The sequence below is a fragment of the Mastigoproctus giganteus genome, chromosome 2 (genome assembly GCF_048544385.1).
Source record: "Mastigoproctus giganteus isolate SK-2022 chromosome 2, ASM4854438v1, whole genome shotgun sequence".
Classification (NCBI taxonomy): domain Eukaryota; kingdom Metazoa; phylum Arthropoda; class Arachnida; order Uropygi; family Thelyphonidae; genus Mastigoproctus; species Mastigoproctus giganteus.
Genome location: NC_143576.1, coordinates 75224642 through 75240499, shown reverse-complemented (window position 1 = coordinate 75240499; position 15858 = coordinate 75224642). Strand labels below are relative to the sequence as shown.

The following is a 15858-nucleotide window of genomic DNA, read 5'->3' as shown; positions in this document are numbered from 1 at the left end:
GATGATTCCATTAGTGTTGATCCACTGGTAATATTATTACCAGTGGATCAACACTAATGGAATCATCTTTGTTATTCATCTTTGTACAAATTTTATGAAAAAAATTTGGTGCAACTAAGGTACTTGATCATGTTTGGCATAAATTTCTCTTTAAACAGTTCCCATTTTGTAAGAACAAACAAAACTCCTTACTGAGTTGAACAAATCTTTTCCACATTAGAGAGATTCATTATTAAAGAAAAACGTGAATGTGGAAGCAAAGACACACACACACACACACACACACACACACACACACACACACACACACACACACACACACAGCAAACTGATTTACACTGATGTATAAGCAAATGGTCTGGGGGACCATGGAAAACAGGGCACAGCTGACCAGTCAAACAGTACCAATGAAAATAGATAATATTAGTCTGACTGCAAGAAGATATACTGTTATAGCAAGTTTTTCATATTAAATGTTGTTTGTTTGCATAGTTAATTATAATTTAAAAAATTTGAAGTTATACACCCTGAATATGGCAAGTAGCAAACACGTTTAAATTCCAGAAAATAAATTATAATATAGCATCATTTTTCAAGAATTTTGTTATGCTAAAAACTTTCCAGTAATGTTCAAATGAGCAATCTGACAACTGAAAAATATAATTTCAACTTTTCTTTGCATTTTTTAGTAATCAGAACACATAATTAAAAACATCTTCAGGACTCAAGAGATAAAATAAAAAAAAAATAAATAACCCCCCCCCCCCCGTTTTTTTGGATTTCTCAGTAATTAAAACATGCAAAATTAAGAATATTTTCAGGAATCATAAAAAAAAAATAAAATAAGCCAAATCAACAGTAGTAAAAGTATCACACTGTTATTTTTGGAGAACAGTTAACTTTGGAGAATATAATCAGAGACCTAAAATATGCAAATAATAAAAAAATAAAATAAAATAAAATAAAATAGTAAACATTCATACAATTCATGCATACATAACGAATGGTTTTTAATAGACTTTTTAATATACTTTATTTTATTTTCTTAACCTGAAGAAATTTATATGCCTAACCAACTACCAATAAACATAAATAAACACTGGAAATATTTTTGTACTAAAATGGATAATAAGTTTCTTACTTCCTGGCCAATTTTCTGTTGAAGTTTACTCAGTTCAAATTCCTTTTTCAAAAGAGAGAGTGATAACAACAACCTTCTCTGTATCTATAAAAGAAGGGGAGAAATATAGAATACATAAAATTATTAAATGATAAAGTATATTATAAGACTGACTATAGGAACGGAACAGATATGTAACAAAATAGGCTGTTGTTGTTATTTGGTTTTTAGGAGCATTAGCAACTAAGGTCATATTGCTCTGAGAATATGCGGTGGTCATTCCCTGACCTTTCCGCATCCTCCGTATTTGGTGGTGATGGGCTCGAACCCTGGTCTAATCAAGAAGCATGTGTTACGCACTGCTGCTCCTTCCCACCTGGCTACGGAGGTGCCTAACAAAATAGGTCGCAGAATTACATCTTCGAGTGCAAAGCAGCAATAATAGAATATAATATAATGTGAAGATAAGCAGTTAAATAATTGAATCATTAATATGAAGTTAAGTGCCATGTTCAGGAATATACGATGGCAAAATGAAAGAAATAAAAAATAAGAGAATAAGAAAAGTGAAAATTAATAGGTGAAAAACTAAAATGTTATAAGCATCTGAAAATAAAGTAAAATGCTATAAACAATACAGTAATAAAGAAACAAATGGTGTTGACCGTGTTAACCAACAGAGTCAACATCTATTTGTCCCGGGTAGATCACCACAGTTGTGGTGGCAGTTGATAATGACTATGTTAATCTATCTTGATTAATTATATTAATAATGATGTATATGTATTTTTCTCACATAATTTCCTAAACTATATTGTAATATTACCCCTACATACTCTCAATTCTGCATCATTATAAAATAGTGGAAACCCACACACGCCGTTTGTGGCTCTTGTGACGTATGTGCAAAACTATGGATATTCAATAATTTTCTTAATTAACAAAATACTTATAGGTAAAAATGTTAGCAGCAATGGTGCACATCATTGTCGTGCATGCCACTTGTGGCCTTGTTAGTGGTACACTTCGCAATGTGAAAAAAATAACTTATCGGTACCCATTTACAGATTTCACCATGGCTTGTCTGTCTTTGGACCCTTTCAAGAAGTTCAATGTCTTTTTTATGTGTGGTTTCCAGATTTTGGCACAAAAATCCAAGTAAGTTTATATATGTTTATATAAATGTATATATATGGAACTGACAAGTGTGACACAGAGGGTAAACTACAAGAGTTCCCAAACTATGAACTCAGTGGAGTATTAGGAAATACTCCACTGAGTTCAATGGCAATCTAAATTTAGGTATGATGCAAATGTTGTATCTTTTAGCTTCATGCGTAACCCAGCAGGGTTTCCCAAAGTGTTGGAGTGTCCCCCTGGGGGATGCACTTGGTTGTTTTGGGAGTGCAAGTTGTTTTCATGAAGAGCTTGTTAATGAAATATGGTAGTTTTTGGGCATAGTTAATTAATCTTCAGTTAATAATATTGTTGCTTTGAACCAACTATTATAATTAATGGAAGGCAGAATTCATAGTAAGAAGCTTGGTAAAGGAGGGGGGAAAGGAAGAGAAGATTGGAGCTTTCCCCCCACTTCCTTCCAGAGTTCCCACATTGTACAATACTGAGAAATCGTCTAAAGTTAATATTAGAGCGTGTTTTAAGTAGTGGAGGTAGTGGTGCAATGAGTACTGTTAGTGTGAATACTAAATCTGGGACATCTGGCAATACTGATTCTCATATTCAGGTAGATGGTGTGGAAAACGTAGTTAAAGTTGGCTGCATGATTGAACAGGGGGTGCAGTTAGAAGATGATGATGCCGGAACAGATTTGACAAATGATTTGTCAAATGCTAAGATCACTGATTTTCCAGATATTCAGCCTGATAATATGGTTTCTGAAGTAGATAGTTTTATTTGGAATCGGGAAGAAGAAATACAGGCACAAATGTGTGAGAGAGTGAAATAATTGTTGCTAACATACAGGATCAAAGGCAGAGGTACCCTGACGTGTCTATTTTTGAGCTTGTAACAAAGTTGAAGAAAAAAGTCATTGACTTTTTTTTTTTTTTTTTATGTAAACCCCAAACACGAGAGGTAATACAACCTATAATACATAGTACCATGCTTGGGTTGGAGATTGAGAAGATAATTGTTGACATTGGACTTGAACTTCTGTAGACTGTAATTTTCAGGAAATACGTATGAAGGAAGGTTGTTCCAGAAAACGGCAGTTGAATGAATAAACGAGGAAGATGAAAAGTTGGTTCTGTGAGTTTGAAGTTGGACAGTAAATGGATGTTGGCTGGTGGCTGCATGTGTTCGGACTGTTTTGAAAGCGAGAGTGGGAATTATAGAAGCCAATTCAGAAGAACAGTGCCCATGGAAGTATCTGTAGAAGAGGCATGCAGCAGAAACAGTACGTCTATGAGACAGTGAGCGGAGAGACTGTTAGAGATGAATCATTAATTAACCTAACTGTCCTCTTCTGAATGGAATCAAGAAGCCTGAGAGAGGTTTTGGGGGCACCACCCCAGATGTGGGAACAATATTCCATGGCTGAGCGGATTTGCAATTTATAAAGAGTGAGCAGCTGTTTGGAAGAAAAGTAACGCCAAGAGCGAAAGAGAAAACCAAGTTTTTTAGATGCAGAGGAAGCAATATTTGTAATGTGCTTGTGCCAAGAGAGATTAGAAGTCGGGGTAATCCCCAAAAGAGATACATCATTTTGCCTAGAAATCGGGAGTGTCACTAAAGATAAACATAGGAGCAGAAGAATCCTTTTTGCGAGATATAAGACAAAACTGAGTTTTAGAAGGGTTGAAATCAACTAAGTTATCTTTGCCCCACTGGAGAATTACCAGGATATTGGCATTTAAGGAATTGGTAGCAAATATTTGAGAAGTTGAAGCTGATTGAGCAGGACAAGGTTTCTCAAAATGGAAAGTGGAATGCAATGTGCTATCATCGGCAAAACTATGGATAGGATTTCCAGTCAATGGAAGAAGTTCATTAATATACAAGAGGAAAAGAATGGGAGAAAGAACTGAACCTTGATAGACACCGGCATTAGTGGAGAAGTTAGAAGACAGAGAGCCAGCTACCATTACCCTTAGTGAGCAATCAGAGAGAAAACTGGATAACCACTTACTAAAAACAGTTGGCAAACCATAACATGGAAGTTTGTTTAGAAGACCTTTATGCCAAACACGATCGAAAGCCTTTGAGATGTCAAGAGCAAGATGTCAGATTACATGACTAGTGAAAATAGTAAAGTGACTAAAGCTGCAACTAATTTCTTACTTGACGTATGGATTGACATGGAGACTATATCAACAGCATTAGTCATTGACAATGAACATCTTAAAACAACGGTAGAGGAGAAGTGGTAGTAGTAGTAGCAGCAGCAGTGGCATGTGATGCAAGAAAGCAAGTGTATGAGCTTATGCAGCATCAGGCAAAAAATAAATAAATAAAAAAAAATAAAAATCACACCATTCCCTCCAAATGCATGTCCAGTTCCTTCTTAAATTTATTCAACCTATCAACTTCCACAACTACAGATGGAAGTTTGTTCCAGCAATTAACCACCCGCTGGCTAAAGGAAAATTTCCGCACATCTATTCCACATCTGTCTTTTCTTAATTTGAATTTATGTCCCCTTAAGTTCGTAATCTGAACAAGTGGAAAGATCCCATAAGAAATCAGCGTGCTCAACCCATTCAAGGCCTTATACACCTCAATCAGATCACCGCACAGGTGCCTAGTCTCCAGCCACTGCAATTTGCAGAACTTAAGCCTCTCTTGGTAAGAGGATCCCTTCATTCCCCTCACCAATCTTGTTGCCCTTCTCTGTACACGCTCAAGTAAATCTACATCCTTCCTAAAATGAGGCCTCCAGACCTGCACACAGTACTCAAGGGTTGGCCTGACCATTGCCTTATACAGAGGGACAATCACCTCCTTCTCCCTGCTAGCAAAATTCCTATATATCATTGACTAAACCCCATGACCTGCCCTGGCAGCCTGTCTGCATTGCTCAGAAAACTTCATATCTGACTGCACAATTACTCCCAGGTCTTTTTCATTTTCTACCACCTTAAGTTTAGTACCACACAGTTGGTACTTTTCTCTGAGGTTACTTCTACCCATATGCAGTACTTTGCATTTGTAAAGGTTAAACTTCAGTTGCCACTTAGTCCATCTGCCCAAATGATCTAGATCCTGTTGCAGTAGCACACTGCCATTACTGTCATTAACAACCCTACCAACCTTTGTATCATCTGCAAACTTCGACATTAAGCCTGATATACCTTTATCAATATCATTGATAAATATACAAAACAACAGTGGACCTAACACCGAACCCTGTGGACTCCACTAACAACATTAGTCCAAGAGCAGCACCCATTGATTACCACCCTCTGTCTTCTCACACTTAACCATCCTTTTATCCATTGTAGCAACTTACCCTTAATACCATTCTGCTCCAATTTGTACAATAGTCTTCCATGCGCAACAGTGTCAAAAGCTTTCCTGAAATCCAAATATATGATATTAAAATTATTTTTTGCATCCAGTTCCTTTGTAACCACATCATAATATCCTATCAAATTTGTCAGACAAGACTTTCCCTTAACAAACCCATGCTGTGTCTGAATTATTGTTGCAGTCTTGTCTAGATGATCCTGCAATGCATCTTTAACCAGTGACATCTGAGCAGGATTATCAACAGTTGAACCATCGATGTCAAGTGGACCAATCTGATTCATCCCTTTCCTTTTAGAGTTTATATAAGTAAAGAAATCCTTGCTGTTTTTCTTAGCATCTTTTGCCAAGGATTTCTCGTAATCTGCCTTTGCTTGCCTAACCTCCTTTTGTGACCTGATTACAGACTAGCTTATATCTGCCATAGGCTTCTCACACTTAACCATCCTTTTATCCATTGTAGCAACTTACCCTTAATACCATTCTGCTCCAATTTGTACAATAGTCTTCCATGCGCAACAGTGTCAAAAGCTTTCCTGAAATCCAAATATATGATATTAAAATTATTTTTTGCATCCAGTGAATCCCATGCATTTTTCTTCTCTGTTACAAGTCTCATTAGTTCATTAGATAACCATTTAGGCCTAAACCTTGAATAATATTTCTTAATAGGTATGAAACTTTTAGTAGCATCCACGATTAATTCCTTGAATGCTTCCCACTTAGAATTTATTGTTGGTAACATCGTCAGTTTATCCCACTGTACAGAATTTAAAAACTGTCTGAGACCACTGTACTCACCTTTATGGAAGCAAAAACCCTTTCCTTTACCCCTGATGGTAATTAAAACTTTAAGTAAATCCCACATCAGTACACAGTGATCACTGCCACCTAGTGATTCCTTTATCTGCAAATTCTTAATACACGAATGATCACTGCTGATAACCAGATCAAGAGTATTACTTTCTCTGGTTGCCTCTCGAACATGCTGCTGCAGAAAACAATCATCCAATAAATCCACAAAATCTGACTAGTGTGTAAGTGAACAACCCACAAGTTCCAGTCAATATCTGGGAAGTTAAAATCCCCCATTATAAGACATTCCGATTTACTAGCCCACTCTATTTCTCTGTACAATTTCATTGCACTCATTCGAGTCATTAGGCCTATAACACACTCCTACTCTTATTTTTGCTTTCGCAGTGCTTATGTCACACCAAACTGACTCAACAGTGCACTGTTCATCTATATCAACTAGATGCACTTCTTTTGATTTTATGTTTTTCTTAATTAACAGCATAACACCTCCTCCCTTTCTATCCTGTCTATCCTTTCTGTACACATTGTACTCCCCAAATTCCAGTTCAGCATTCCTTATATCTGTGTGTCAACAATATCCACCTTTGATGTCTTGACCAACACTTCAAATTCATCAAGTTTATTTACTATACTTCTAGCATTGGTATACATGCAAGCATACATGCTCCTACTCCAGGTGCATGTCAGTTTATTAGATCACATTGTAAGAGGGCAGCATTTTCTATCTAATGTTGCAGAACAAAAGTGGACTTATGTGGACAAGGTTAGGGATGGATTCAGCCAGCCTCAATTAGGTGAACAGGTATATTAAATGATATCTGTAAGGTGGATAATAACAGGAAGCTGAGCAAAGTGTCAAAATTAAATAAGGTTATTTTCAGGGCTGAGGAGTCCTCAGAACAGTATAATTCAAGCCAGGAAGTTAAAAAGGTTATTGTTAACACATTAAAGGAAGAGTTTCAAAAAATAAAAATTAGAAATCTAAGAGCTATACGAAATAAAGGAATCTTAGTTGAGACAAATAATGATAAGGATTTGGATAAACTCAGTAAGGCAGAGGTATTTTTTCAAAAGGGTATTAATCTGGATAAAGCAAAGTTACAGAACCCTACCATCTTAGTGTATGATATACCTAAGGAATTAACTCAGGAAGATATTATTAGGAATTTATATAAGAAAAATCTTCAAGATAATGGATATGAGGGGCAAGAGTTCAGAGACGGCATTGTTTTTAGATTTAGTAACAGTTCCAAAGCAAGGTTAATAATTTAATATTTTGGTGATTGGGGTAGCTCCGCACATGTTGGAAAATTTGATGTGTAAAGCGTAAAGTGTGTTTAGGGTCAAGCGGCACCAGGGGTTTCCCCCATCTCCGCGAATGACAGGTTGTATTTTGGATATATGTCACACAAATTCAGGCGTTTTACAGTTGTGACTAAATGTTTTAAGTGTTTGGGGTATGGCCACTCTATACAACACTGCACGCCCAAGACCGTGTTGTGTGGTCATTGTGCTCAGGGTGGCTATCTTTTTGTTGATTTCCCAAATAAAAATAAAGATCCATGCTGTGTGAACTGCAAGTGCAGAGGTAGAGCTTATCACTCATTAAGGAGTAGTAGGTGTCCTGAGTATAAAAAGGCTTTAGAGTTTGCAAGTACGCATATTTATGATGGATAACTGTAGTACTTTTAATGTGAATGGTAGTTTTCAACATAAAGATGAAGGTAGTGTGCTTAAGTTGGTTCAACTCAACGCCCAAAGATGTTGTGCGGTTACTGATGAAATTAGAATGGTGGCTGTGCAAGAAAGTGTTGACATTTGGTGTATGCAGGAGCCGTATGTTGGTTCCTTTGCACACGGACATAAAATTGTTGGTTTTCCTGCTGATGCCAGAGTTATAAGTGTAGTTGATGTTAAACCTAAAACAGCTTGTTGTTTGGTTTTTAGGAGCCTTAGCAACTAAGGCCATATTGCTCTTGGAATAGGCGGTGGTCATTCCCTGACCTTTCCACATCCTCCGTATTTGGTGGTGACGGGCTCGAACCCCAGTCTAATCAAGAAGTGTGTGTTACGCAGTTGCTCCTTCCCACCTGGCTATGGAGGCACCCCCCCCCAAAAACAGCAATTGTGGTCTTTAATAAGTTATTGCAGATTATTTATTATTATTATTTGGTTTTTAGGAGCATTAGCAACTAAGGCTATATTGCTCCGGGATATGCGGTGGTCATTCCCTGACCTTTCCACATCCTCCGTATTTGGTGGTGACGGGCTCGAACCCCAGTCTAATCAAGAAACGTGTGCTACGCACTGCTGCTCCTTCCCACCTGGCTACCAGAGGCGCCTTGCAGATAAATGTCCTCTCCAGGCTGTGTAGTCAGAACTCAACATGTATGAACATTATTACTCCTAGGCTGTTTTTTAATTATAAATTAAATTTTAATTAAACTGTTTCCATATAATGGATATCTATCCATTATATGGAAACAGTTTTCAGTGAAATTGGTTGTAGTAATTTAATTATTGCACTGGATTCCAATGCAAAGTCTAACTTATGGTTTAGCAGCATGACTGATCAGAGAGGTTGCTTAATGGAGGTCAGCCTTATACTTTTAACAATGTTCATGGCAGGTCAAACACTGATTTGACTTTAGTTACTCAGTGGTTAACCAGACGAAACTGTCATTGGCTTGTGAAAACAGACTATACGAATAGTGATCATCGATCTTTGGTTTTTCATATTAATTTGGCCGGTTTAAATACTACTTTAGATTTTGATAATTTTGAATTAACTAGATTTACTTATAAGAAGATTAACTGGTCTAGTTTTGCATGGTGAGTGGCTTTAGATTTTTCAGGAGACAATATGGTGGTTAATTTGAATTTTTTAAATGCTTGTGAGTATGCTGCTTTTGTTCAGTCTTCACTGCTTAGAGCCCTCAGTTGTGCCTCAAGAAGACAACGGGTTAAGAGGCGAGTTGTTAATTGGTGGAATGCGGAATTATCCAGGTTAAAGAAAGAAGTATTTTTTATGTAGGAAGGCATATCAGAAGTATAGGTGGTGGGGGCTGAATGAGGCTCAATTTTATCATGCATGTTATAGGAATAAAAATAATTTATTATAGGGCTATTTATGAGAGTAAATTAAAAAGGCTTGGAGAAATCTAGTTACTAGTGTGGGCAATACAGATCCTTGGGGATTAATTTATAAACTAAGTATGAATAAAGTAAGACCTAGAGAGATAATAAATACAGTAATCGTCAATGGTGTGGAAACAACTGAATGCATCACAACAGTGCGGGCATTAACATAGTTGTTTCCACATGAGGAAGAAGGGGGGGAGACAACAGAGCAAGAAGGTATCAAGGATTCTAATGTAACATACCTTGGGCATGTTGATATTAGCTTATTTACTTTAGAGGAATTGAGAGCCGTTTCTAAGAAAATTATCATTTCCAAAGCTCGGGGGATCGATTTAGTGGAAAATAGTGGACAAAACACAGAGATCTGAAATGTTGAAGTAAAGATGATAAAGGGGAGCCCATGGTTGACTGAGCCTTTGCCTGAAATTACACAACAGTTGCAACAAGGGAATATTCAATGCATTCAGACAGACCAGGCTTGTTATGTAGTGGATATAATCAAATTTATTCTTGTTATGTAGTGGACAAATGAGCACTCACCAAGTTAAATACAAACAAAGCTGTTTAAGATTATATTTTACTACAGTACTATCTTTGATTTTTTTCTGGTCAAACACAAATGGATGAAAGCTCTATCAATATAGCATACAAACATGACAATCTTAAAAAATACACAATGGGTTTGTATATGCTAATCCAGTGCATATCTTTTAGTAAGAACTGCTGGGCTGGGAAACTTTTCATTCCTATTGTAAATCAACTATACTTGAATTTTTATTCATTTCAAACTGGCTGGAATATGCAAAATACTTTTATAGCTCTGAAATAAAATTTTCATCCCTCTCGAGCATTGGATCAATGGTTGCCAAACCATTGATCCAATGGTTTGGCAACCTAGGATTTCTCATTAATGGGTTCTACTGAAGTCCCCATAAACCCTGCTAACAAGTCATGAATAAAACAGCCAAATTCCTTTCCTCTTTTTTTCAAAATATACTGCAGTGAATGAGTTGAAAGGAGAGAGTTTTATGCATGAGAGAAAAATATAGAGTGATATGAGAAAATGAAAAGAGAAAAAAAGGAGGTTGCTATTTGCCATGAGTTTTGTTTGGTTACCTCAGCAGTCCACAAAAATGACAGTCGATCATAGATTTTTTTTGATTTAACAATCACTATGAGCAATAGCATTTTTTAAAATAATAACAAAGTTTATATTTGTTACATAATTTCTGTAAATTAAATGTTTGTTTTTCCACTGGAAATGCATCCCAAGTTTTGAACAATATTTATGATTTACAAACAAACTTCTGGCCTAACTCTTTGTAAGTTGGAGGCTTTTGTACATATTTTATTTCCACCATATAATAGAGGTTTACCTCATGAATTTTCATACTTATGTTTTGATAAATTAGATGAAATATTTGACATTTAAAAATGTGAAAACCCTTACAAAGTTTCGAAAGAGCCAAATTTTGTAAATATACATGGTTGGCATTTTATATATGGCAACCATCTATATTTATGATGGGTGATAGGCATAAAATTTTAATTTATTAAAACAAAGCAAGATGACTTTGTGTCTATGCTGGAAACTAGGAAAATCGTTTTGGGAATACTGAAACAGTAGTGGATTGAGAGGGAGTGAGCAGAAGGATGTCTACCAAACACTGTACTGCAATAATTGTATTTACTTAAACATAAATATGGAATGTAAATAACTTCATATATATATATATATATATATAGGTGCCTCTGTAGCCAGGTGGGCAGGAGCAGCAGTGCATAGCACACGCTTCTTGATTAGACCAGGGTTTGAGCCAGTGACCACCAAATACGGAAAGGTCAGGGAATGACCACCGCATATCCCCGGAGCCATATGGCCTTAGTTGATAATGCTCCAAATAAACAAACAACAACATAACTTCATATTATAATTAGTTTTATATTATTTTCCCCACACACCCTCAAAGCAGCACAAGATGTCACTGTTTGGAAAAGTTTTTTTTTTTTTTTTTTGCTGTTTTTAATGGAAATAAGAGACTAATACCTGATACAGATTAAACTATACAGTATAAAAATAACAAAAAATAGCCTATAAAATCTTAAATTCCTCTGAACCAGGTGAAATGCAAAAAAAAAAAAAAAAGTATTGTGGTGCTGGCAGTTTGCCAATATTAGCATGAACTGCCACAAGTTAAAACTGAAACTTAGGCATGAATATAGGAGTGGTCAATGACCAAGTAAAATGTTTTAAGTGAAGCCAGAATTCTACAAAACAGCTATTATTTTTATGCTTATGAAGTTTGTCTTCTATGGCTGGCGACTGCTCTTGCAGGTAGCATTATGGTTATAATCACTTTCCTTGGCTTGGGTTTGAATTCTGTCAATGACCAGGACTATTATGGGCTCTCTTTATTACAGACTATAGCTAAATTATATGGTCTTGGGCAACAGTAGCAATGATTTTTCTAACGAAAGCTTCAGTGTTTTTCCTCTGGCAAAACAGGTAAATTGACCAAAGAGCCCACACAATTTAGAGACAATATGTTGAGTGAGATGTAGCTTGGGTAAACAAACTTAAAATTTGTTTTTTCCCATGGAGATTATTAATTTTAACATATACATGTGCCAGTGATACTGTACAGCAGATGATGTTAATTAATAATTTCAATTATAATGATATAATAAGAGATTCTGCATCAGTGAAACTAATGAATTTGTTATTTGAAATCAGCACATGTGCATATACAGTTGAAGTTGGTTATAACGATAATGGAAATAACGAGATCACAGGTGTAATGAGCAAAAATCCATAATGATTAATTTATGCGTATTCCCATACAATTTCTCACTGTTATAATGAGAGTACAGTAAACCCCCGCTATTCGCGGTATCTGTATTCGTGGTTTTGCGTATTCACAATCGCCGATTTAATATAAAATTAAACCTAAAAAAAATGTGAATTTTAAGGCGCCGTGAATATTTTCGGCCATAAAAAAAAACATGGGTGTGGCTAAAATTATCTTTTCCGGTCAAAACAGCGCTCAGTGGGTGGGGGAGAGAGGGGTGAAAAAAAACCGCCAGCGTGGATGTTTCTCACTAATCCTTGTTCAGTATGTGTTATGCGCTTGTCATGGAAGGTTTCGTCGTTTGCTTTTAATTTATATGCTTACAAAAACGATAAATCTACTGTTTTGCAGTGCAAAACAGACTTTTTCGAGTGTGTTAACGGAAGAAAGTGACTTTATTGTGGACAAGTTCTTTCTAACCCCTACAAAAATATGGCTACGAATAACAAGAGAAATGTGAAAATATCAAAAAAGGTGATGACATTAGAGAATAAAATTGAGTTATTAGATAAAATCTCTAATGGTGAAAGTGTCTCCTCAGTGGCAAAACATAAAATCAATGAGTCAACGATATGATCAATCAAAAAATCGGAAGAAAAAATCCGCCATAGTGTCTGTGAAAACACACTATTTGCTTCAAACATTTCCTCTGTAACTCGTGATGTTAAATTAGAAAAAATGGAAAAAGCTTTAAATCTGTGGATAGAAGACTGAACTCTAAATAAAATTCCGTTAAGTTCACTCATCATTCGTGAAAAGGCAAAAAAACTCTTTTATCAACTTTGGCAAAATTGATGATAGCCCTGGTGGGATAAGTTTTTTTTAGCTAGCAAAGACGCTGGTTTGAAAGATTTGTTTGAAATTTCTAATAAATATTACCATTTAATATTAAATTGTTTCTTATTTTCATTTCGATGCCATATGCTTGCATTTCACCATGTACTGTCTATGTACATAGTCATATTATGAAGGTACATATAATACATACATAGACAAAATTTTAGACTAGTTTTTCTTATATATTTCGTACTTTGGAACGGAATCCCTTTATTACTATGGGAGCCACAACTCAGTATTCGCGACATTTCTCAGGAACGTAACCCCTGCGAATAGCGGGAGTCTACTGTACTACTACACGGATATACCGTACATTTTTTGGTAACTATGCAAACCTCAATTGCTCAGGTAGTCAAAAAACCCAATTCTTGGAAGAGACAAAAATGAAATGCGCAACTTGGCTTTTATGACCACCTGTATCGGATTAGGGGCCAGTTTATGACCCAATCTTGTTCTTTTGGGCACAGGTGGCTATAGAATAGTGCATTCATTCCGCTTGTAATTTATATGGTCTCATTACCCTATTTTCAGATTGTCTTGTATTCACTGAACCATAAATTTATTTTGGAACTTCTAAGAATTTTGGAAATGATAATTGTTTGTATGCAGATCACCTTACTGTCATTTTATAGTAAAATCAGTTAGAAACGAACCCTTCCTTCAGAAACATGTCTAATAACAAAAGAAAATGTCTCTTGATTTGCAAAAAAGTCAATTTTTTGTTTTAGAATGTGGTGCAAAAAATTTTGAAGTGTGTAAAAAGTATTTTGTTCTCTTCAATGGTATCGAATGGTAATTTTAGAAATTGTGAGGTTACAAACATTGATGAAGCATTGCTTTAAAAGGTTCATTACACAAAGTCCTGGATTTTCAATAGAGGGTCCAATCTTGAAGGCTCAAGTGGAAAAATTTGCAAAACAATTTGGACACGATGATTTTGTATGTAACAATGGTTGGCTGGATTGATTTAAAAACCGACAACACTCTTTATGCAAAAATTAATGGAGAATCTCGATCTGCAGATCCAATAATGGCAAATGAATGGATTGGCCGTGTTTGGAAGAAAAAAGAAAAGATTAAGGACGAAGATATCTACAACACCAACAAAACAGGAAATTGTTTATCTTTCTATACATTAAATTAATTTTCCTCTTTTTTTTTTTTATAATATTTAACTTAACTGAATTCTGCATTGGACATTATCTTCAATAAAATTAGTTAAGTCTTTTCCATTTCAATCCTAATAGCCGGCCTAGCCCTAGTTGCTTTCAATGGAATAGGTATCTTTCCTGCTGCTAAAATTAATTCTTTATTTTTTTATAATTGTTCTTACAGTTAAACTTGCAAGTCCTAAATTACGGCACACATCCGCTTGTCGCTGACGGGAATCGATTTGCTTCAAAACGTCTAATTTAATTTTCAAATTCAGTATTTTTCTTACATTTATAGTCTTCGTACTGCAGCCAGACGTTGTTTTTTCATTCTTATCGGCCATTATTAACTCTTCGAAAACGTAACTGCGTTGGTTGTGTTAATTACAATACAATGTTCAAGAAAACTGTCCTTTATGCACGATGTTTAATACTGTACTCAGTGATGACTAGACTTTGGATAAATGCATATAATGCAAATGTTTCAAGCAATATACTTGATCATTTTTTAAAATGTTGATCTCCGAACTACATAACAAGTGACTGTACTGCAATTAAATTAGCATGTGAGAAAATTTCAGAGCGTGGGAAAATTTCTCAAGTCGGCGTGGGAAATGTTTTAATGCTTTTTTGCTTTTCATTTTCAAGCTATTGACTCCATAAAATGAAACAATTTCGTTAAATATGCCAAAAATGCAATCTGTAAAAGAGCATTATAGTCAGATACGGGTTATAATATAAGAACAGCGTTATAGCGAATCAGCGTGAAGCGAACCACGTTAAGCGGGGGCCTGCTGTAACTCTATCACACATTTCTATTTTGCAACATAGACATCAATCAATTAGTCATCAGATGTACACAGTATATCTGATGACTAATTGATTGACGTAAACAAGCAGAAATTTGCAAAATCAAAAAAGAAAAATGCAGAGAAACTTTTTGTCACCAACTATATTATGATGGTGAGACAGAGAATGGTCAAATTGGGTAAAAAAGACCGATTCTCTATTGTAAATCCAAAGAGTTGGCAGCTATGCCTTAAGATTACTACAGACATTCCATGCAAAGTATGTCGAAGGATCTTGGATTTTGCATACGTTTCTTTCAAGCCAACGGCATGAAATAGAGGAACTGATGGGAATACATTTGCGTTGTGCAACAAAAATACTTATAAAGTTAATTTTCAGGTATCAATAAATAAGCCATTCATTAAGATTGTGTTGAAAGCCCATTTGACTATAAATATCTGTACAGAGACATATAGCTTATTTCATAATGAAATATTTTGAAAGCACTTTGTGAAGTTTTTCATATATTGTAAATACTGTCTTGCAGAAATAGCAAATAATCATCAATGCGGTTGTACAGTTCTTGCCACGTCACAGGAACAGCCAAAAGCATACTTTTCATTTTCCCAGTTATCCACATCCTCAGATTTGTGATGCAGGTAATAAT

At 35.6% G+C, this 15858-nt stretch overlaps 1 protein-coding gene across 1 annotated transcript in view; it reads right to left on the bottom strand.

Moving 5' to 3' along the window:
- Window positions 1-15858, bottom strand: part of LOC150089347 (lon protease homolog, mitochondrial-like) — a 441356-nt gene that overhangs the window by 286133 nt on the left and 139365 nt on the right. The window contains exon 8 of the mRNA XM_090368526.1: window positions 1142-1225. Within this exon, the coding sequence (XP_090224652.1) occupies window positions 1142-1225 (84 nt within the window). The remainder of the gene's footprint in view (window positions 1-1141; window positions 1226-15858) is intronic.